The 23,693-nt window shown below is 38.8% G+C and overlaps 1 protein-coding gene across 3 annotated transcripts in view; it reads left to right on the forward strand.

The window, feature by feature from the left end:
• The window catches only part of GABRA3 (gamma-aminobutyric acid type A receptor subunit alpha3), a gene marked incomplete at its 5' end in the record, with an annotated part of 191,770 nt that overhangs the window by 84,702 nt on the left and 83,375 nt on the right, over nt 1-23,693 (forward strand). For all 3 annotated transcript variants that reach the window (XM_081042973.1, XM_081042971.1, XM_081042972.1), the window contains one exon: nt 18,754-18,821. In XM_081042973.1, the coding sequence (XP_080899099.1) occupies nt 18,754-18,821 (68 nt within the window). The remainder of the gene's footprint in view (nt 1-18,753; nt 18,822-23,693) is intronic.

Below are 23,693 nucleotides of genomic sequence, written 5' to 3' on the forward strand. Positions count from 1 at the left end.
AATAAGTAGCAAAAATGGAACACAGAGGGGGAAAAGACTGAAAAATGAAGAGGACATTAGTACACTATGGGATAGCTTCAAGTGGCCTAACGTGTTAACTGGATTATCTGAAGGAAGGCAGAAAACATATTTGAAGAAAAACTGGTCAAATATATTCTAAATTTGATGAAAATGGTAATCCCCAGAATCCAAGAAGCTCAACAGATCAGAAACATGATGAAAATTACACCAATGGTAGTGATCAAATTGCTTTGAACCGGTGAAATTGATGAAATCTTAAAAGCAAACAGAGTAATATAAAACGTTAAATAGAGAGGGAAAATTTTAGAAAAACAGCAGGCATCTTGTCAAAAACAAACAAGCAAGAAAGTAGTTAGCAAAAGTATTAAAGTACTGAGAAAAACTCAATCTAGAATTCTGTAACCAGAGGTAATACATTTCCAAAACATGGGCTAAACAAATACTTTTTCAGACACATAAAAGCTGAAAAATTCACCACCAGCAAATTTATACTGCAAGAAATGTTAAGAGAAATGTGTCAGGCAGAAGGGAAATGATGCCAGATAGAAATATGGATCTATACAAAGATTTGTTATAGATCCATATTTCCTTGGCCATAGCCAAAGAAGAACAACTGAAATGGAGAATGTGTGGGTAAATATAGTTTCTTTTTTTCTAAACCTCTTTAAATGATAAATGACTACTTATTTATATATAGAAAATGTAAGACAATAATAGCACAAAGGTGAGGAAGAGATGAAATGGACATATACTGTTGAAAGGTTTTTATGCTGCACATGAAACCCACTTTAAGTATAAAGCCACAAATATGTTAGAAGGATGGAAACAGATGTACAGTGCTGGTTATCTTATTAAGGATCTCTTATATATGATGAGTAACTTCTCTCTTGCTGCTTGTAAGAAATAGTAAAGGGAGTCCTTCTGACCTAAAGAAATGGACACTAGACCGTAACTCAAATACACAAAAAGAAATAAAAGTACCATTGATTGTAACAACATAGGTAAATATAAAAGATGATATGAATGTTTAAAAAAAGGAAAAGATGCATTGCTAACTGGTGTTAGCATTGTTACTACCACCAGTCAAAAAAAGGTTGGAGTAGCTTTTTGAATATCAGAAAAAGCAAATATAAGAGCAAGAAAAAGAGCAAAAATATTACTAGGAATGAAGAGGGCCATTTCATAACGAAGGAGTCAATTCATCAAGAATACATAACAATCCTAAATATTTATGCAGCTAATCACACAACTTGTAAACACGTAAAGCAAAGACTGGAAACTGAAAGGAAAAAGATGCTCTAGGGCCGGCCCGGTGGCTCAGGCAGTTAGAGCTCTGTGCTCCTAACTCTGAAGGCTGCCAGTTCGATTCCCACATGGGCCAGTGGGCTCTCAACCACAAGGTTGCCAGTTCAATTCCTCGAGTCCTGCAAGGGATGGTGGGCTGCGCCCCCTGCAACTAGCAATGGTAACTGGACCTGGAACTGAGCTGCGACCTCCACAACTCAGATTGAAAGGACAACAACTTGACTTGGAAAAAAAAAAAAAGATGATCTATGATTGTAGTTAGAGATTCCAATGCTTACCTCTCAATAAGCAATATACCATATTTTGCCATGTATAATGCACACTTTTTTGCCCAAATTTGTGAGGGAAAACTAAGATGTACATTATACATAGGTAGTGCTAATTCCGTATCTATAAAAATGTTTTTAATTCTTTTATTTATGTTTATGAGTTAAAAGTGTAACTAGAAATCAATAACTATATCCATATGCAAAATAATACCCTGGAATATGATAATCAGTTTTGTTGAACTGACGACAAACTTGCAACAATGAAGAGTTCTTGGCCTTGTATGATGCGTAAATATTATAAATTTTTTACCGGTACATAAAATTTCATGTACCACAATATGTTAAAAAATAAATGCTAAAATTCCTTTATAATACAAAAAAAAGTACCTAAATGTAAACAAATAAAAAATTGAATTAAAGAAGTAAAAGGAAAGATTTTTTTCCCTGAAAGTTTGGGCCAAAAATGTTGGTGCACACTATACACAGCAAAATACAGTAACAAGTAGACAAAATAGGTAAAGGTAGCAGAACCAGGAACTACACTATTAACTACCTTAAATTCATTGGCATTCATAGAACACTTCATCCAACAACAGCAGAATGCATGTTCTTTTCAAATATACCTACGACATTTACCAAGATAGACCATATTCAATGTCATAAAAAAATTAAAATAATTTACAGCATACAAAATGGAATGGAAATCAAAAACAGAAATGTATCTGGAAAATTTCCAAGTACTTGGGAACTAAATGATTTACTTATAAATAAAACATAAGTCAAAGAGGAACCCAAAAGGAAAATTGACAACTTTTTCAATTAAACAAAATTTAAAAAAATGATATAAAGCAGTACTAAGAGGAAAACTTATAACACTAGATGGCTATGTTAAAAAAGATTAACCTCAAATCAATGCCCCAATGCTTCACCTTAAGAAACTAGAAAAAAAGTCTACCAATTTGTACTTCCTAATCCCTTCACCTTTCTCACCCATCCCCTCAACTCCTTCCCATCTACCAACCATCAGTTTCTTGTCTGTATCTATAAGTCTGTTTTTGTTTTGTTTGTTTGTTTTTGTTCTGTAGAGTCCACATATAAGTGAGATCATGTGGTATTTGTGTTTCTCTGTCTGACTTATTTCTTGTAGTATAATAGTGTCAGATGGGCACTAGACTTATTGGGGGGATCACTTCATAAATTATATAAATATCTAATCACTATGCTGTACACCTGAAACTAATATAAAATAATATTGAATGTCAACTATAATTTAAAAAAAATAGTCACAGGGATATAAAGTGCAGCATAGGGAATATAGTCAATGGTATTGCAGTATCTATGTATGGCGTCAGATGGGTAGTAGACTTATTGGGGTTATCACTTAGTGAGGGGTGTAAATGTCTAATCACTGTTGTTTTGCATACCTGAAACTAATAATAATAATAAAGAAAGAAAGTAGAGAAAAAGAAGAGCTAACAATAATGGAATATAACAAATATAAGAGCAAGAATCAATGGGGCAAAATCTGTGAGTCAAGTCTCTGGTTCTGGGGGTGAGAACAATGGTACTCTTTTCTTGAGGGACAGCCCAGCCCCACTTTAGTTGCTGAGCACTTGGTGGAGGGGTGTTGGCAGCACCCCTAGGTCTCCTTAACTTGTATTTTCCAGCATGGACCACTAACCCATGATCCAGATCAAGGGCACCTTAGACCATAGTAATCTCAGCATTGCCATAGCCAAGTTAGAACCTGGATCCCATGCGTAGCAACTGGGAGGATGAAGGGATCTCCTACCTGTCCCAAACTTGCTCAGAATATAGCCTCAGCAATAGGTAGCTTACTCAAGGATGAGAAATGCTGGCACCCTGCCGTTCTCAGAAAGATAGCCCTCCAACTGGGAGCTGGGAGAAGAGAGAATCCTGAATTCTTTCTTGGCTGCACCAGTCTGGAGTAGTTTCTGCCTCACTGAGCTGGGAAGGAGGAGCATGGGAACAGGTCTTGTTTTAAATATCTGGACTCTTGATTGCTTTACAAGTTTTCGTAGATTTTCTTGAATAGTTTTTTTTCTCTTTTGTTGTCCATCCTTAGCACCATTTCCAGAAACTTTAAATGGCTGTTTTGAAAATAGATTTCACCAGTTTCACTAAAGAGCGGATTTGTAAGCTCCTCATGCTTTTATGCCAGAAGTGGAATTTCTAGTAACTTTTTTAGATTTCATCAGATTATATACATAGATGATTGTCGTATGAGAAGAAAGACAGTTTTAATTCCTGTGCAATGCGGATGCGTTTTTTCTTGCCTCATTGAACTAACTAGACCTCACATACGAGTACAATGTTGAACAGTTCAGGTGAAAGCAGACACCACTGTCTTGTTCTTGATCTTGGGGAGAAAGCTTCCAGACTTTTACCAGAAAGTATGATGTTACTTAAATGTGCTTTATTAAGTTCAGGAAGTTTTGCCCCTAGGTTGTTGAAAATTTTTAACAGGCATGAATGTTGGAACTTTTTCAAATGCTCTTGCTGTGCCTATTGAGTTGATTATATGGATTTTCTTTTTAGTTTGTTAATATGGTGAATTACATTGTTTGATTTTCCTTTTTTCCTTACTAATCCAGCATTTTATTACTTTTAATGTTAATATGAAGCACTTTTACATAATCACAAGAAGTTATTTTAGTTGATGTTTCTTCACATACTGTGAGAAAACATATAAACTATGTGTGATAATTTAGCTTAAATCTTAACATTATTAAACAGATAAGTAATGTGTAGCATACAATCTAAAGTATGTGAATTTTTATAATCATTCTATTTTATTCATTTTTTTAATTTAAAATTTTTTTCAATTACAATTGACATATGAGGTCTGATTAAAAATACAGTGAATGTTTAAATTAAAAAAAACTTTATTACAGTAAAAGATACGTTGCCATTAATCCCCCTCAAAATAGACCCCTCACTTCAAACACACTCCTCCCATCGTTCTTGCCACTTTCTGAAGCAGTTCTGGAAGTCCTCTTTCTTGAGTGTCTTTAGTTGTGCTGTCGTGGCTGCCTCCATATCCTGAATCGATTCAAAATGTTTTCTTTTCATGGCCATTTTGACTTTGGGGAAGAACCAGAAGTCACATGGTGCCAGATCCGGTGAATAAGGTGGATGAGGACACAGCGTAACGTTTTTATTTGACAGAAATTGCCTTATACCAGAAGCGGCATGTGACACGGAGCGTTGTCATGATGGAGAATGAAGTAAAGACACGAAAAAGGACTTCCAGAACTGCTTCAGAAAGTGGCAAGAATGATGGGATAAGTGTATTTGAAGCAAGGGGGAGTATTTTGAGGGAGATTAATGGCAATGTGTCTTTTACTATAATAATTTTTTTTCATTTAGACATTCACCATATTTTTTAATCACACCTCATATAATATTGTATTAGTTTCAGGTGTACAACATAGAGACTAGACATTTATATAATTTATGAAGTGATTACCCCATAAGTCTAGTACCCACTGGCACCATACATACTTATTACAATATTATTGACTATATTCCCTATGCTGTACTTTACATCCCTAAGACTGTTTTTATAACTGGCAGTTTGTACATCTTAATCCCTTTAACCTTTCTCACCCATCTCCCCAATCCATCTGTTATCTGGCAACCATCAGTTTGTTCTCTGTATCTATGAGTTTCTTTCTGTTTTTTTTTTTGTTTGTTTATTTTGCCTTTTAAATTCCACATATACGTGGAATCATATGGTATTTGTCTTTCTCTGTCTGACTTGTTTCACTTAGCATAATACCCACTAGGTCCAACCATGTTGTCACAAATGGCAAGATCTCATTCTTTTTTGTGGCTGAGTATATATGTACCACATCTTCTTTATCCAATAATCTATCTATGGACACTTACAGACACATAGATTGATGGAACAGAATAGAGAACCCAGAAGCAAACCTATGCCTATATGGTCAATTGATCTGTGACAAAGGAAGCAAGAATATACATGGGGGTAAAGACAGTCTTTCCAATAAATGGTGTTGGGAAAACTGGACAGATACATGCAAAAAAATGTAACTGGGCCACCTTCTTACACCATATACAAGAATAAACTCAACATGGATTAGAGACTTAAATGTAAGACCCTAAGCCTTAAAATTCCTAGAAGAAAGCTTAGGCAGTAAGCTCTCTGCCATTGCTCTTACTAATATTTTTTCTGATCTATCTCCTTGGGCAGTGGAAACAAAAGAAAAAAAATAAACAAATGAGACTACATCAAACTAAAGAGTTTTGCACAGCAAAGGAAACCATCAACAAAATGAAAAGACAGCCTACTGAATGGGACAAGATATTCACTAACGATATATCTGATAAGGGGTTAATATCACAAATTTATAAAAAAAAATCACTCAACTCAACTCCAAAAAAAAACAAACAATCCAATTAAAATGTGGGCAGAGGATCTGAGTAGATATTTCTCCAAAGAGGACATACAGAGGGCCAACAGACATATGAAAAGATGCTCAAAATTACCAATCATCAGAGAAACGCACAGTAAAACCATAATGAGAAATCACCTCACACCTATCAGAATGGCTACCATCAATAAATCAACAAACAACAAGTGCTGGTGAGGATGTGGAGAAAAGGTAAACTTTGTGCACTGTTGGTAGGATTGTAAATTGGTGCAGCCAGTATGGAAAACAATTTAAAGGTTCCTCAAAAAATCAAAAACAGAGCTACCTTATGACCCAGCAATTCCACTTCTGGGTTTTTATCTGAAGAAATCCAAAACACTAATTCAAAAAGATGTATGTATCTCTACGTTCATTGTAGCATTATTTGCAATAGGTCTATGATCCATTTTGAGTTAATTTTTGTAATAAGGTATGAAGTAAGATTTGGAGTTCATGTTTTGGCTTATGGCTATCCAATTGTTCCAGCACACTTCATTGAAAAGACTACTTTCTACATTGCATTATCACAATGGTTGGAAATCGTCATGGAACCACCCATGGAAATCATCACAGCAAATCAATTGAGTATATATGTCTGGACATATTTTTTTAACTGTCTATTCTGTTATATTGATTGATGTGTCTATCTTTCCACTTTTTTAATTGATGTATTTTTATAGTATTAATAAATCTTGAGACATTGAATTCTGTATGGGAATCCTCCAAATTAAGAACACATTTTAAAAAATGCTTTGGCAATTTCAGCTCCTTTTCCTTTCCATACAAATTTAAGAATCGACTCATGAATTTCTAAAAAAAAGAAAAATCAAAACAAAAACGAAAACAGCCCTTAGATTCTATTTAGGATTGTGTTTAATCTGTAGATCTGTTTAGGGATAATTGGCTCTGCCTTAGCATCCACTTGGCTTTTGCCTGAAGTTTGAAAGTCAGCCAGAGGTGAAAGTTTAGGTTCTTCTCAGGTCTTTTCTGAGCATATGTCCAGCCGTGGGCATGTATGTGTCCTTATCAATACCTTGGTATATGTTGGAGCTTTATAAAAATCCTTATTCATCCAGGACTCTCCTTTTCCAACCTTTTTCTTCTCTGGATTTTCTATCTGTCTTACTGCTTTTCCCAACTGTTATCCTTAGCCTCGGGCTGCAACTGTCAGTACTTTTGCCTTTAAATACTTTTGGCAGTGACTGTCAGGAAGCAGCCCCAGCCCTGGGAAGACTTCCAGTCGGAGAAACAAAGGCAAGCCCTTGCGTCAGTCTTTCAGAGCGCTGCCATTCAGGTCAATTCTTTGAGATTAAGATTTGCACATTGCCTCTAGTACTAGTAACCTGCAGCAAGAGTATGGGCTGCCAGCTTTATGGCTGCTGCCAATCTGGGGGTTGTGCACTAATGTAAATCCAACGTGCTCTCTTACCTCAGTGCAGTGGCTTTTTTCCTCTCCACATCTTCCCCTGGTGGTTTTACATTTTTGACTAGATTCTAGAGTTCTGTAAAAGTTGATTCTGACAGCTTTCCCAAACTTATTAGTTGTTTTCTGGAGGGAGGGACAGAGCTCTGGAGTTTCTTAGTCTAACAATTTCGGTGACATCATTCTTTTAGTTTTCTGGTCAGTCTGGCTAGAGTTTTATCTATCTATCTATCTATCTATCTATCTATCTATCTATCTATCTATCTATCATCCATCTATCTATCTATCTAATCTATCTATCTATCTATCTAGATAGATAGATCTAGATAGATAGATAGATAGATAGATAGATAGATAGATAGATAGATAGATAGATATTTTCAAGGAACCTGTTTTTAATTTCACTGATGTCAGGTCACATTGCTTGATAGTATTGTTTAGGTCTTCTCATTTACTCATTTTCTCTGTATGTATTCTGTCAATTTCTGAAAGAGGAATGTTGATGTGTCCAAAAAGAATTTTGGATGTGTCTATTTCTCCCTTGAATTCTGTCAGGTTTTGTGTCATATATATTGAAGCTCCATTGTTAGATGCCACATTTAGTCTTGTAATCTTACTTGTGATTTTATTGTATAAATCCCTATGTATCTTTGGTAATTTTAGTTTCTCTACAGTATACTTTGTTTGATACAGCCACTACATCCTTCCTTTGTTTAGTGTTTATGTTATATATTTTTTCCATTTTTTTACTTTTAACATATTTATATTTTTACATTTAAAGTGGGCTTCCCATATACAAATATGGTTGACCTTATTATTGTTATTTTTTTAATCTGACAATCTCTGGCTTTAATTTGTTTAGATCATCTACAAATAATATATTTATTGACATGGTTGTGCTTAGATCCATCATTTTATCACTGGCTTTGTTTGTCCCCTCTGTTTTTATGTTCATCTATTTTCCCTTTCCTGAATATTTTTGGAATGCTTGAATATTTTTACTGTTTCAATTTATCTATTGCCTTTTTAGAAGTATTTCTTTGTAATGTGAGATTCACTGGTTGCTGTAAAGATTGCAGTCTTCATAGCTGATATTTGACAGTCTTCTTAGAGTTAATATTGTTCCACTTCCAGTACAGTGTAGCAGCTTTATAAACATATAGGTCTGTTTACCATCCAACTGGCCTTTATGTTATAGTTGTCTTATCTATTATGTCAACATTCAGTAAAAACCACACAAGACAATGTTGTAAACTTTTATTTCAGCAGTCATAACTATTTTAAACAACTTAAGAAGGGAAAATTATTTTACATTTATCCAGAATTTCCATTTCTGTTGCTCTTTCTATAATATATTCCTATCTAATTTCCCTCTGGCATTATTTTCCTTGAGCCTGGAGAATTTCTTTAGAATTTCTTATAGAACAAATCTGCTGGTGACATTTTATTGTCTTTTTAAATATGAAACTGTCTGTATTTTAACTTCATTCCTGAAACATTTTCACTAGATATGGAATTCTGAGGTTGATAGTTGTTTTCATTAAGCATATTAAAGATGCCTTTCTTCTGTCTTATGTAGTGATTTGATGATATATCTTCAGTCTTTCAAATGATTACTCCCCTTCACGTACTGTGTTATTTTCCAATAACTTTTTAAAAGATTTTTCTTTATCTTTGGTAGTTAGCAGTTTGATTATATGTCACATGCATTATTTTCCTTTTTTTGTTTGTTTGTTTGGGGTCTGGAGAACATCTTGATTCTGTAAATTTATACCTGCTAGCAAACTTGGAAAATTTCTGAGCACCATTTCTTCAAATACATATTTTCTTCACAAAAGTATTTCTCCTCTCCTTCTGAAACGCCAATGTTCTATGTGTTAGACTTTATCATAGTGTCCAGTGTGTCCCTGAGCCTCTGTTGATATTTTTTTCCAGTCATTTTCTTGCTGTTCTTCACATTGGATAACTTGTATCAATCTCTCCCCAAGTTCACTCTTTCCTTTGTCATCTCCAGACCATCCAGTGAGTTTCTTATTTTGATCATTGCATTTTTTTCATTTCTAAAATTTCAGATTGGTTATTTTTAAATTTTCTAATTTCTCTGCTGAGAATGTCTGTCTTTTTATTTGTTGTACATGTGTTTTCATTTACCTCATGGAGCATAGTTATAATAGCTGCTTTAAAGTATTTGATACTTGTAACATCTGAATCATCTTCTAGTCGCCATTTATTGATTGTCTTTTCTCTTAAAAATTTGTAATATTTCTCGGGTTCTTTGTTAGTCAAATAATGCTGGATTGTATTCTGGACATTTTGAATATTATGTTGAGTTTGGGCCCATGCTTTGGAGAAATTTGTTCTTGTTTGTTTAAACAATCATCTTGGTTAAATTCAGTCCACAAGGTCTATGTTGCATTCGGTTTTCAAAACCTTTGCTGTGCTGCATTTGGCTTATCTCACACATGTTGTCACATAATGAATAGTCTAAGTCTTGGGTGATGGTTTCACATATTAGTTCATAGTTCAGTTATCAAAATCGTTGCTATGCTGCTCTGAGTCTGTACTATACTCGTACTACTCAGGATTAGTCGGAAATTTTGGTAGTGGTTTAAATCACAGTGTACTTCTCAAAGTTTTGGGTCTGTCCTATGCATATGCTCCAGGGTGCGCCTATGATTTGTGGGGGTTCATATAACCCTTCACATTCTGGGATTCCCTCACACTCTCTGGCCTGCAGGGGCCTTTAGTTTGATTCTTTGGCAAGACAGGTAGGGTTTTTTTTGGTGTGTGTGTGTGTGTTTTAATCAGAGTTTTGGCTGTTTGTGGCACTGTCCCACTATGTAGCTTTGTCTTTGATGCAGAACTGCAAGAGAAAAGAGGGAAAAAATCCAGGAAACTTATTACCCTGTGCGTTGCTTCTCCAAGTTTTGACTCCCCTCCATAATCCGCCTCTTCTTTTTCACTTTTCAGTGTCCTTGAGTAGTTGCTTTTATATTTTGTTCAGAGATTTTATTTATAATTAGCGAGAGAGAAAGGCTGGAAAGCACTTACTCTGCCATACTCAGAAACCAGTTTAGTCTTGTTTTAGGTTTCGTTTTTCTCCTTCTTTTTCTTGCTGTCTGGTGGTTTTGTGGTTTGCTTCTACTCTAATCCCATTCCAAAATGGATTTATAATAGTATTTTGAAGTTTCTTCTCCAATGTGATTTCGGCGATCCATTCCTGGTCCCACAAGCCACTTGCCTGAGTTCCTAATCCCAAGACTGTCTTTGTGTATATTACAACATCCCACCCCCCCCCAACCCAAGCCTATAGCCTCAAACAGAGCCGTACCCCAGGCAGCAGCTCAGCTTCACTTTTTCTGTCCTCTTTACAAGGAGAGCTCCAGCTCTGAGCAACAAATACTCGGCCTATTCCCTGTCCCCTCTTTTGTACAGAGAAATGTTTTAGTCTCTTTCACTACACTTACTTTCCAGACCCAGAACTCTGTCTCAACATTGCTTACAGTTTTGTTTTGTTTCTGTTCGGTCAGATTTTGATCTGTTATTGGAAACAAATATATCTTTTTTTTTTTTTTTGTCATGAGCACCTTGAACTTATTTAAAGTTAAAATTTTTTTGAATGCTGCCCTGTGCGTTCTAAAAGCTTTTTACAGTGAGGGCAAGACCACATGCATCCAACATAATGCATTAGGTGTCCTTTCCCCCAAATGACAGTGGAGAACTTGAAGAAAGAGCTTTGGCTTTTGCACTTTAGATTAATGCTTTATTTATTTATTTAAATTATTTATTCAGTTACAGTTAACATTCAGTATTTTATATTAGTCTCGGGTGTACAGCATGGTGGTTAGACATTTATATAATTTATGCAGTGCCCCCCTCAATAAGTCTAATACCCACCTGGCACTATACATGGTTATCACAATATTATTGACTATATTCCCTATGCTGTACTTTACATCCCTGTGACTATTTTGTAACTACCAATTTGTACTTTTTAATCTTTTCACCTTTTTCACCCAGCCCCCTAACTCCCCTGCCATCTGGTAACCATCAGTTTGTTCTCTGTATCTATGAGTCTGTTTCTGTTTTGTTTGTTCATTTATTTCGTTCTTTAGATTCCACATATAAGTGAGACCATATGGTATTTGGCTTTCTCAGTCTGACTTATTTCACTTAGCGTAATGGCCTCTAGATCCATCCGTGTTGTCGCAAATGTGAAATAACTATCATTTTGTTATATACAGAGGGTGCCAAAAAAATGTATATACATTTTAAGAAAGGAAAAAAACTATCGCTTGTAATACTCAATATATACCGATAACAAAAGATGAATACAAGTCCCGTGTGACTTCTGCAATGACAAGAGGGGCTCAAAGTGGTTACCATCAGCATCCAGATGCTTCTGATTATGGCAAACTACTGCTTGAGCATAGATAACATCGCTTAAAATGTGTATCCTTTTTTTGGCACCCCTTGTATTTTCTCTCTCATTTCTGTGTGTTTGGGGTTGTGCTGAGATGTGAAGTTACCTGTGCCATCTTATCTGGAAGTCCCAAACACTTCTTAAGGATGGCAGTGGATGTGCCTCTGGTAGCTCCTTCTAATCTATTATGGCCTTGAAAACCATATTTTTAATGTTGGAATCATAACAAAAGCAACTCCCTTTTTTGCAGATAAGGAAACGAAGGTATAAGAAACTTGAAGTAGTGCTGGGACGAATCCGAGTCTCCAGATTCCTATACCAGTGGTTTTTGCACTTATTAGTTTTATGTTGAAGCTAAAAATCAGTAGGCCCTGGGAAAACACCAGAGCATCCTTGTAACATTTTGGGATATTTCAGGTGTTTTAAAGAGTCGGTTGCTTCTCTCTTTTTTTTAAACTTGTGGCTCAAGGATATGCCTCGAGGGTAGAGAAGACATTGTGGAGTGAGCCTCCAACTTATTTCCAGATCGTTATTTGGGCACTACATCAACTTCCCTTTCTAATTTTGTCATAATGTTGCCCCACGGAAACCCCATTAGCTCTTGGGAGTGGACTCTATTTGCAGAAAAAGGCTATGAACCACTGAAGAGGCTGCGCTATGAAGTTTTTATTTCTTCTATACCTGTTACTGATATTTCTTTCCATGTGGATGACTAGTTCCACAGTTCTGCTCTTTTTTTCTGGAGCTACACATCCAAATATGGCCTTTGGTCCCCATCATAAGGAAGAGATATCACTAGAAAGGTCTGAGGGCAAAGGTATTCTGGGAAGGTGCTTCTATAGACCTATAGTAACACCACTGGGAGCATTGAGCACAGCCTCCTTTCTTGAGAAAAGTCAAAAATACCATTTGAGTGTTTTCTTTCCATGGACCGAAGCCTGGATATCATTATTTTTTCTGTGTCCTGGTTTACCACATTAGTGCTTATTTCTTGTTTCTGCTACTGGGCCTATCTCTTCAGTTCTCATTTGGTGCTTCCGATCTACTCTGGGCTTAGAAACCAGGAAAACAAAGATTCCTATAGTGATATTTAAATGGATGTTAAAGATCTTTGTGCTGAAACCCTTCATATTATAGATAAGAAAACCGAGGCTCGAGGAGACAAAAGTCTCATTTAAGATAATAGAGTTTGTCAGTAGCACTGCTTGAGCTTCTACCAAGATCTTCCGAAATAAGATTCAGTGTTTTTTTTACATTACATTCCAAGTAAGTATTGGATTAGGTAACAAATAATAAGTGTAAGGGAAAGGTTGCAGGAGGGAAACATCTAGAATGAATGAGTAAAAGACAGGTGCAACCACTTGAATTGACACATAAAATATGTGTTGGTGCTCTACAGTGTAAGTATTAAATGCCAGATTAAAACATCAGATAATGATGAGGAAGATGAAATGCTGAGGAAATGGTACAGCAATCAGTGTTTTTGTGGAACCAGTGAAAGGAATGTAATGATCTGAGTATTGTCTACTGCCCACCAACTGTATCTGGCTTGGATCTGAAAGGCATATTTTGGGGCCTTATTGAGACTGAAATTCCTGAGAATTTTGGGAAACAGGCAGTGAACTTTTTTCTGTACTACCTTTGGGACGGTTGAGATTCAAGCAATCGTGGAGTTAATGAGAACCCACAGTGGTTAAATGGGTGATGTTTGTGGTTGGTCTCTTTTAAATCTTGTGTTATTTTTTTATGGGTGTGTTAAAAACATACGTTGTGTGTAGCTGGGTATTAGAGATTTGCTGTACATTCTATTAGATTGGTGCAAAAATAATTGTGGTTTAAAAGGTTAAAAATAATTGCAAAAACCACAATTACTTTTGCATCAACCTAATAGGTACCAGACACTAGATGGAGTAGCATCAATGCAATGCTAGACTTCTAGCCTACCAAAAATCAAAAGTCATGAGCTCTGCCCAAACAGCCCGCAAAAGGGGGTGCAAGTCAGTGGCAGAGCTTAGATTAGAGCTCAGGACCTCTGACAGACTCTTGTAATTTCTGCTTCCTTAAGCCACCTGTTTGTGATTCCTCTGGAGAGCTTATCTGTGATTAATGCTATTGGGGGGGGGGGTGGCTCAGTGATTACTTACAGTATCTCAGTCCCCAAGGATTGTCAAAGAGAATGGGAAGGCCATTAATGTGAGAACAGAGTGGTCCAGCTCTCAGATCTGTGAAAGCCTGTCCATAAGTCAATGTAACCCACTCCCTACATTCACGCAGCTTGCAAATTCAGACAGCTAGTCACAAGGCAGCTCATTGCCAGCAGCTCAGTCTTTCTTCAAGATGAAAAGTGTGCTAAACAATAAGCACTTATTCTCCAAAATTTCCAGTGATCTGGAAGTAAGAAAGAAAAGTCAAGGCTTTGTTTTCTTAGCCAAAGTCCCACTCCTGAAAGCCTCACTATTCTTAGGGAGACTGTCATTGGGAAAGGACTGACCAGCCCATCATCACCTATAATGAGATCAAGGAGTGTATGTCATTCATCTTAAGACCTTGTCTCTAATGGCATTGTGACAAACTTTCACCACAAAACATATATCAGGAGTGTCTGTGAAAAATCAGACCTGAGCCAGAGGAACATGAGTGGGGATAGTGAGGACACTTATAACCGTGTCAAAAGAGGGGAAACTCAGTTGAAGGAAGGCAGGTTATTTAGTCTGGAAAGGAACAAGAAGTACAGATTAAAGGGTACCACGATCACTTTCTTTCAACCTCTGAAGGTCTTTATATCTCCAAAGAACAAGAAGCAGATTTTGTTGTATGGCTCCGAAGGGCAGAGCTAAGACCTGTTTATGTGTACGCTGGGGTGGAGCAGCTATAGGGGGGGAACCTACTCTGCTTTCTGGTTTCTGCTCAAAGGGGAAAATTCAGTTTCTTGGGGGGTCTATTCAAAGTCAAGCTGGAAAATACAGTTTGTTATGAGCAACATATTCAGTATAAACAGTGATCACTTATTGACTTATCTTTATTCTTTCAGATCAAAAGCAAGCAGAAATGACATAAGGACTGCTTGATGAGTTCCCCACCAGTGGGAGTCCCCCTGAGGGCTAAGGGCATGTATGTTCATGTAAACACAGGAGCCTTCAAGCACTTTCAGTGCTACAGTACATTTACAAAAGGAAAAGATAATTTCCACTTATCTTTGGTTTCAGAGTGTAATATTGGAAGGAAATTGGGCCCCCAAAGTAAATAAAGAGCCAGGGAGCATCTGAAAACACTTGTTAGAAAAAGGAACAACAATCCCACTTATCTGCCCATGAATTTATGTTTCACATTTGTCCCTACTGAGAAGGCTGTGAATAGGGGCTGGAATATAAAGTATAGCCCTCAGCAGTCTACTCGAGTCGTTTTTTTCATTTACTTAAATGAAATAGCAAACTCCGAATCATTCCTTCACATAAAGGAGCTGTAGTTCTGGGTGAATACTCTGTTCTATGTCTGGGACCCAAGACCTTAGACTTCTGGGTGAGTTCTGTCCCCCTGTCCTTATGGGTGACTTATACCGTCTTGCCTCTGTTATAGTATTCAGCAGCGGCAGCAGTGAATGTATACTGAACCCTGGATCTTCTCTAACTCCTGGTCTAAATACCATGTCTTTAAGTCCAGTTCTCAGAAAAGTTCTGAGGTAGTTGCTATCATTATCCCAGTTTTCCAGATGAAGAAAGAAGCACGGAGAAGTTAAGTGACAAAAGGCACGCAGAGAGCAAGTGGCAGAACCTAAGCTCAAACCCAGTCAGTCATGCTTTGAGCCACTCTGCCGCATTTCTGCAGGGTACTTCTGAATACCATCGCATACCCTGCTCCAGGGCAGCTGCATTTCCTAGTCTGAAAACAGGATTTAGCCAACGGGGCTTGGTGGTCGCTGTGTGGACCACTGGACAATGTCACAAATATCCCTGTGTTTGCCTGGTTTTGAGTAGAGGGCCAGAGATGTGAGGATGGTGATACATTCAGATCCCTCTCTTGTTTGTGCTGCCAGGATGCAAATGACAATCCCTGTCTCCACATCCCACTACATGCGAGATTTCTGGCTCCTCTGATGAAAAGAGCATTCATTACCTCTTATTTTTCTCTTAGCATTTTTCTCACTTGCTTTCTCTTTCCCTCTCTCACTCTTGGCTCTTGCTATCTCTTGCTCTCTAGCTCTCTGTTTAGTTTTATTTCCTCTTCTGGCTCTCTCTTCCACTGTTCTCTTGTCTTACTCCTTCCTGTTCTTTCTTTCCGGCTTTTTCCTCCAATCCTCTTCTAATTACCTCTCTCCTTTTACTTTCTAACCCCCTTTCTTTACTCTCCCTCCCTTTCCTTTTACACCACTTCCCCAAATTCTTTTGTCTGCCAGATTCTTTCCAAATGGGACAGAAATGGAGGAAGAAGGGATTCGGTGTCCACTGTACTACACTAAACTTCCCAACTTTCTTTCCCTGCTGTAAAGCCAGAGAAAGTTCTGAAGCTTGGGTAAGCCCTAATTTGGAAAAGCAGACTCTCCCCACACTGTTTCCTTCTTAGCAGTCAATGAGTGCTTTTTAAATGAAAGTAAACAGTTGAAAATGGAGGAGCCCCAGATTTGCGCAAAACCTCCTATCTTCCTCAGGCAGCAGAGAAAGCATGCCTTCTGCTGCCATCGGAAGCCTCTCGTCAGATGCTTTTTGCTTGGCCCTATAGTCAGAATTCCTAGTCAGAACAGAGTGAGAATTCAGCATTTGGCTGGTCCCAATCCCTCACTGCACAAGAGAGCAGCCAAAAGGAAAACAGACTTGTTTAAGGCATTTAGCAAGTCGGGCAGAGGTCCAGAACCCAAGCCTTCCCATCCTGACCGAAGACTGTTCTCACCATTTCCCTTTCTACCTACAGTGCCTACAGTCTCTCCCCTTGGAAATAGAGCAGTCTCCTGCCACTTGACTTTACCACAACTTTCTCTCTGCCTTTTTCCCTGTAGTCTGGGTTCCCTGTTTTTAGGCTGCATAACTATCTTACAATTTTACAATTACATTGGCTTAGAACGTTGTTCTCTGTCTAACTATGTCCTGCCAGGAATATTGGATTCAAATGTAATTGTAGTCTCGCCCATTAAGCGATTCATTTTGTTTCATGCACTGGGGGAAGGGTGATGCTTCTCCAGCCAATGAACCTGGCATTGGATCTGAAGGGACAAGTCCTTAGGGGGCATGCTCTGGGTTCTGAAGTGTTGTCTCTTCTTCTTCGAGCACAGAAATGGCTCCGAGGGAAGCCTGTGCTCTAGATGAGAGCCTAACTATTTAAAACACAGCTCTAGTTTCAGAGACATGTTATTTGTTGATTAAGCTTGGGAATAAATTGTGTGTTCTGGTGAATTGACTATAGTGTTGATTATTATTAAATGATACTCAAAGCCTCTTCTGAAAATGAAATGTTTGTGGATGTGTGCAGTGGCCTTGAGTATACTCAGTACCTCAGTAGGGAAACAGTGTAGTAAGCCTAAGTGATGGTTCTGGAAAGTGGGAAGTCAATCAGATCAAAAGCACATCTGGGCGAGAATCCAGGACTAGGTGAATATAGTGAATATGCTACAGATGAAGTAGGCGTACCCCGTACCTCTCCATGAGGGAAAGGAAATAGTGCTGTAGACTGCGTTAGGCAGACTCATCATATGCATACATCAGGTCTTCTGTGGGCTTTGTTGATATTTTCCTTGCTACTGGTGTGCTCTGCTGGGGTCAGGTGTGCTGGGCTGCAGTGGGACTTGTTTGAATGTATTGTAATGATGAGGTGTTTGGTAGGCTGGAGTGGGCTTTGCTAGGCTGGAGTAGGCTTCTCTGTGCTCCGTGTGAGGTATGCTGGACTGGGTATGCTCATCTGGGGGAAACAGGGCTGCCAAAAGCAGGGAAAGAGAAACGTAGCAGTTGAATAACTTCACTTCTCTGGGTATCACTTTCCAACTTGGCAAATATGTGATGAGACTCGTTCATTCATACCAAAAATGTTCAGTGAGCACTCAGTAATTGGCCCCTTTTCTAGGTCCTGAGGATACAGAGGTAACAAAACAGGGACCCTGCCCTGCAGGGTCTCTTGGGTTAGGTAGAAGGTGGACAAGTAAACAGCTACAAGAAAGGAAGATCAAATCAAAAAGATTATATCAGGTGATATCAGTCATCTCCAAATGTCAGCCACTTAACGCAACTAAGTTCATTTCTCATTCATGCGAAGTCTACTGCAGATCCAAGGCAAATCTCTGAGACAGCTGTCTTCCGTGTATTGGCTCATCATTCCAGGCTGTCTCAGTCTTAAGGGAGCTTCATATCAACATATGTTTCCATGATGACATGGCAGGGAGGGGATTGCATTGGACATTAATGGGCCCAGCCAGGGGGGAACACATATTACTTCCTCCCACAACAGAAACCACTCATGTGACCCCTCCCTCCTTCAAGCGGGCAGGGGAGTGGGAGTGCAATTACCCTGTGTTCCTGAAAGTGGAAGCGATTTGGATATTGGAACCACAGGTAAGGGCAATCTCAGTGTGAGAGCCCAGCACGTGTGAATGCCAGATATCTCTAAGGGTTCTCCCTAAGCTTTGGAATTTGGGAATTCCGCTGTCATTCTCAGGCATGCATCAAAGGATGGACTTTGCACCTGTACTTAGCATGTTCTCCATGAAGAAATAGTACAGGTGAGAGTTTTTTCAGGGGTTTTCCTGTGACTGTGCCAAGTATCCATTCTCAGAAGTAGCCAGTTGGCTGTCATTCGGGGTACTGCACTGGTCTCTGTCTGAGCTTAGGGAACAGGCTTTCACAACACTCTGCTTTTCTGCTTTCTTTGGCCCAGATGCAGTGACTGAAGTGAAGACTGACATCTACGTGACCAGTTTTGGCCCCGTGTCAGACACTGACATGGTAAGTAGTTCCTGCTAAGGTAAAGGTGAAAGATGATGCCACACATCAAAGAAAATAAATTGGGGTTTTCTTATGGCAGGGCCTTGTAGCTATGTTCTACGGAGAAATATTTTCTCAGATAAATCCCCCACCCTCGCCATCTTCCATTTCGCCAAATCCATCTCTCTCCCTGCTCTTATCACCTATTCGCATATAAAGCATACATACCCCCTTCAGAAGTACTCTTCCCTTTTTTCCACAACACATCTTTCAAAATTGTCAGTTCCCTATCCTCAATTAAACTTTCCCTGACCTCTCCCTTCACATTTGCCAGCGCCACTGGCTGCTTGACTGAGAGACCCAACCATAGTTTCCAGGGTGGTGTTTCCAGGATGTGAGCAGTGGGAGGGCTTTGGAGCAGATCCAAGGAATAGGGCAGAAAACAGCGGAGCCAGAAAGGGGAAGACTCGTGCGTTCTCTGCAAGGACTTCCCTTCTACTGTTCTCCCTTGCTGCCAAAGCAAAGCATGCACTGGAGAGTTGAAACAGGAGACCTACTAAGTATCAGATATCTGACTGAATAATTATTACATAGGAAAAAAAAACATACACAAAAGCTATTATCTGCTCAGTATGCCTGACAGTTATTAGATACTCAGTAATTTTTTTGTTGAACCAGTGACTTTGTGTTGAAAATAAAAATCTTAAAATCAGAAAAAGATATTTAAAAATATGAAATGTCCACGTTCACTACTTAGATTTTTTTCTGTAGCTCTATCTTCGGTGAGACTACTACTTAGCAGGGGACAAGGCTTCTTGGGACCTGTTGGGTAAATACCGATGGCTGTGTAGGGACGCGATGGAGTTTGTCCTGTAGGTAATGCAGAACCATTGAGCGTTTCAGTAGGTCAGTACAAATATGTATCGTTTTAGAATGATTGAGCCGGCACTCATACAGGATGGTCTGCATGGGGGAAAAGAGTGGAGGCTGAGAGTTCATTTAGGCATGTGGATTTTACGTGGCTCTTCTTTCAATCAGGCAAGATCTAGGAGTCAGTTGAAGAAGCAGGCTAGTTCCCAGGAGAGGGAGTCATGAGTGACTGTGAGACCAGGCAGAGGGAAGGTAGAGGCCTGAATTTGTCTTTCAAGTGTGGAATGAAGAGAAGAGTACAGAGATATAGTAGACTTCCTGTAAATTCCTTAAGGGCCGGCACCAAGTCTTCATGGCTTCCTGGGCACTTAATACAGTATCTGACACATAGGGAGAGCTCAACGAGGGGCAGCTTTGACATATAAGGGATAGAGAAGATGGCTCTCTCACCTTAGGGGCAGCAGGAAAGCCTGTATGTCTAGGTGCCCTTTTGACCCTGTTGACTACTAACTCCCCCAGCTTCAGACCCAGACATGCATTAAAACTGTTACCAGTTGCTAATTCAACATGTACTCCTGAAAAGCCCAACTCTGCATCAAAGGGCTCTAGGGACCCCTTTATTCAGAGAGCTCATAGGCCATTGGGGATAACCAGATTCACCAGGAATATGCAGCTCTCTCTTTGTATTGCTGGGAATTAGTGATGGATTAGATTTTTATAAGAAAGCAACTGAAGCTGCTGTTTGAACACACACACACACACACACACACACACACACACACACACACTCACTCTCACCCATGCACCAACATCCACAAATACATTCAGAAAAATGTATACACATGCAAGAAAATACACACAGAATACAAACAGCCCACACGCTATCCTAGGCATTCTATAGACACACACGTGCACATAGGTACCTCAATCCAGGGGTACTACAAAAACACACACATGCCCCTGCCCAAACCAGCTCCTCTCCTTGCGCCTTCCCCACCCAAGCAGGCACACATGAGTGTTCAGAGGCTTGCAGCCATTTCAAACAATCCAGACTTTCTATCTCTTTTGAAGTTTCATGCTCCACTTGCTTGTTTGTTTTTCTCTGTAATGATTAAGCAGAAGCAACAGAATGGCTTTTTCCCAAAAGGGAGAGCAGACTTTGATCACATAAATTTCCGGTTATTTTTCAGCTGCACTTCCATCTTGTCGCAAGGCAGAATAGCTATGATCAGTCTGACTGGGAGACACATTTATGGTTTTAAAATGTTTCTCCTTCATGTACTACTTGGTAGACTGTGGCAATTGACCCAGGGTCAGTGATGACTTTGCGTGAAGCATCGTACTTTAGCAACTAGTTGAAGCAAGAACACAGGCTTCCCTGAAAGCACAGACTACTTGGAAAAAATAGATGAAAATTAGGGTTGCTTGGGTTCTTGACTCACTTACCACTGAACATGGAGTTTTTGTCCAGAATACTTTCTTAAGGAAATAGAGACAATCTTTTGTTCACAAAGCGGGGCAATTTCGGTGCCATTTTGAGCATTGAACCTGTACCACCCAGAAGCCATTGCACTCCTTGGTCAAAACACTGACGCCCACAGACATAGATCCTGAGTTTGACAGAAAACTCTGTGAAGGCCTGTGTCTGTTTTGTTAATCTCAGTACCACCATTGTCTAGTTTAGTGCTTGATACTTGGTATACTCTCAACTATTTGTTAAATGCAGGAATGAATGAGATAGAACAAATTAAATATGAGGGGAAAGTTATGACTGTGTTCCTCCACTTGACAGAAAGTTCTTCAAAGGCAGAAAACATGTCAGACACAGTTCTGCATCTCCAGCACCTAGCACAGGACCTGACACAGCTTCTCTTTGTTTGTTGAAATGTTATGAAACATTAGTAGCAAGCCCTGCAGGTAAAGGGTGGAAGTAGCTTTCTTCAGGAGACACTGTTGAGTAGCAAGAGTAATGAGTCACTGGTTGGTGGCTCCAAGCTTTGGGCTACTAATTTTGGTGGCTTCTCCATCCATGAAAATAAGGAGCTGTGATAATAGGGAATTCAGCAGAGATGAAAGCTGAAGAGTAGTAGATCTTTCTAAGGGGAAAGCCAGGGAAAAAAAGAAACTTAATGCAGAGTATAAGACATAAGTTGGAAACGTGTTACAATGGGAATTTTACAGGCATCATGAATGAAAGGCTTGTATTAACCATTTGCAACAAATGGAGCTTGATGATCCCATGATACCTAGCTCCTCAGCAGTAATACCCACCCTGTGTCAGTGGTATCCCAGGACAGAAACAGAATGAGGGAGACAATCCTAATTTGAATAAAGTGAGGCCATGTGACCTTTTATGATTTTCTATTTTCTTGAGAGGAAGGATGCAAAAGATTTCGTCAGAACGCAGTTTCATTGTCACTTCTCTCTCAAATTGGTTCTTGCCCATTTCTTACCAATGAGCAATGGCTCTTGGCAAGTGGCAGTTTTCCCTGGTCTCCCAAGATCCTTTGAATTTGAATGCAGAGAAAGTGGGATTCTGGCTTAAGAACGGCATGCTATGCATATGGTCAGTGACCAGAAAGGAAGGTAGTAAGGTGACAGCTGATATTTTCTAAGAGTAGATCTTAGGCATTCTCACCACACACACAAAAATGGTGACTAAGGTGATAGGTGCATTAATTAGTTTGATTGTGTTAATCATTTCACAATGTATACATATATTAAACCATCACATTGTGCATCTTTAAAAATTGCATTCTACAGCCTAATATATATGATTTTTATTTGTTAATTCCACCTCAGTAAAGCTGGGGAAAAAAGAAACGTAACAGCTGAGAGAAACTTTGGATATTCTCCTGGTCCAAACCACCTTCTGCCAAAGTTTCCATTCTAGCTCTTGTCTTAAGACGCAGCCTCCGCCCTGGTCCTTGAGCATGCCAGAAGTGCAGGGGCCTGGGGCCCGGAGTTATGGGCTCAATAAATATCTATCTGAATGTACTGATCAAGCTAGTGAGAAAATCAAGAGGACGAAGCGTACTGATGTTAGTAGTCAGAGAGAGAACAACTGGAAGACCTAAAATGCTAATTTTAGGTATTGCCAACCTCACCCTTTTCCCATGGACACTTTAACTGCTTAGATACCTGCGAGGTAACGAGTGCCAGGTGCCATTTGTCAGAGAAACTTCCTAGGTTATGTAGTCGGCAGCTGGGTAATGAAGCAAGTAGATGATGATACAATAAGAGAACTAACAGTCTAGCTTGATGAGAAAAATAAAATGGAGGCTTAGGAATGGAAACCCATAAAATACATTATAATCATAAATCTTGGTAACAGATTCAGGGGAAATACATTTGAGTCTGACAACTGCTTATGAAAATCATTCAAAGTTACCAGAATATCCAGAGACTGCACGGTGGAAGTGGGGGAATGGTGTTAATTAAAAAGAAAGCACAAAAACCTCTTTCTTTTTAAAAAATTTTTGTTATTTTTAATGATGAAAAGTGTAAGCACACAACAAAAGTAGAAAGAACACAGACAAACCTGCCTCCAAAAACAGTCAGTTTTCGAGATTTTGTTATACTTTCGTCATCTATGCCTCCTCTCACCAGTCTCCTTTATTTGCAATCAATCAATATAATTTCACCATTGCATACGTTAGTATACATGTTTAAAATATATATGCATTTTCTTATATAACTACAATGCCAGTATCACATATAGCAAGTTAACAATAATGTTTTAGCCCTCACTTTAAAGATTGTCACCATTCCATATTCAGGTTTCCCAGTTGTCCTAAAAATGTCTTTTACAGTTGGTTTCTTCAAATCAGGCTCCAGACAAGGTTCTCTCATTACATTTGGTTGTTATGTCTGTTAACTTACTTAAAGGATTTGATTAGGTTTCAGTTCACCTTTTTGCTAGGATATTTCCTAGGTGATCAGTGCACTTTATTTTGCAACACATCATTTCCCGGTGGCAGTGGGTTTGAAATTATTGCAGCTGTTTTCTCCCCAGCACTGGAA

Source organism: Rhinolophus hipposideros (assembly GCF_964194185.1).
Source record: "Rhinolophus hipposideros genome assembly, chromosome: X".
Taxonomy (NCBI): Eukaryota; Metazoa; Chordata; class Mammalia; order Chiroptera; family Rhinolophidae; genus Rhinolophus; species Rhinolophus hipposideros.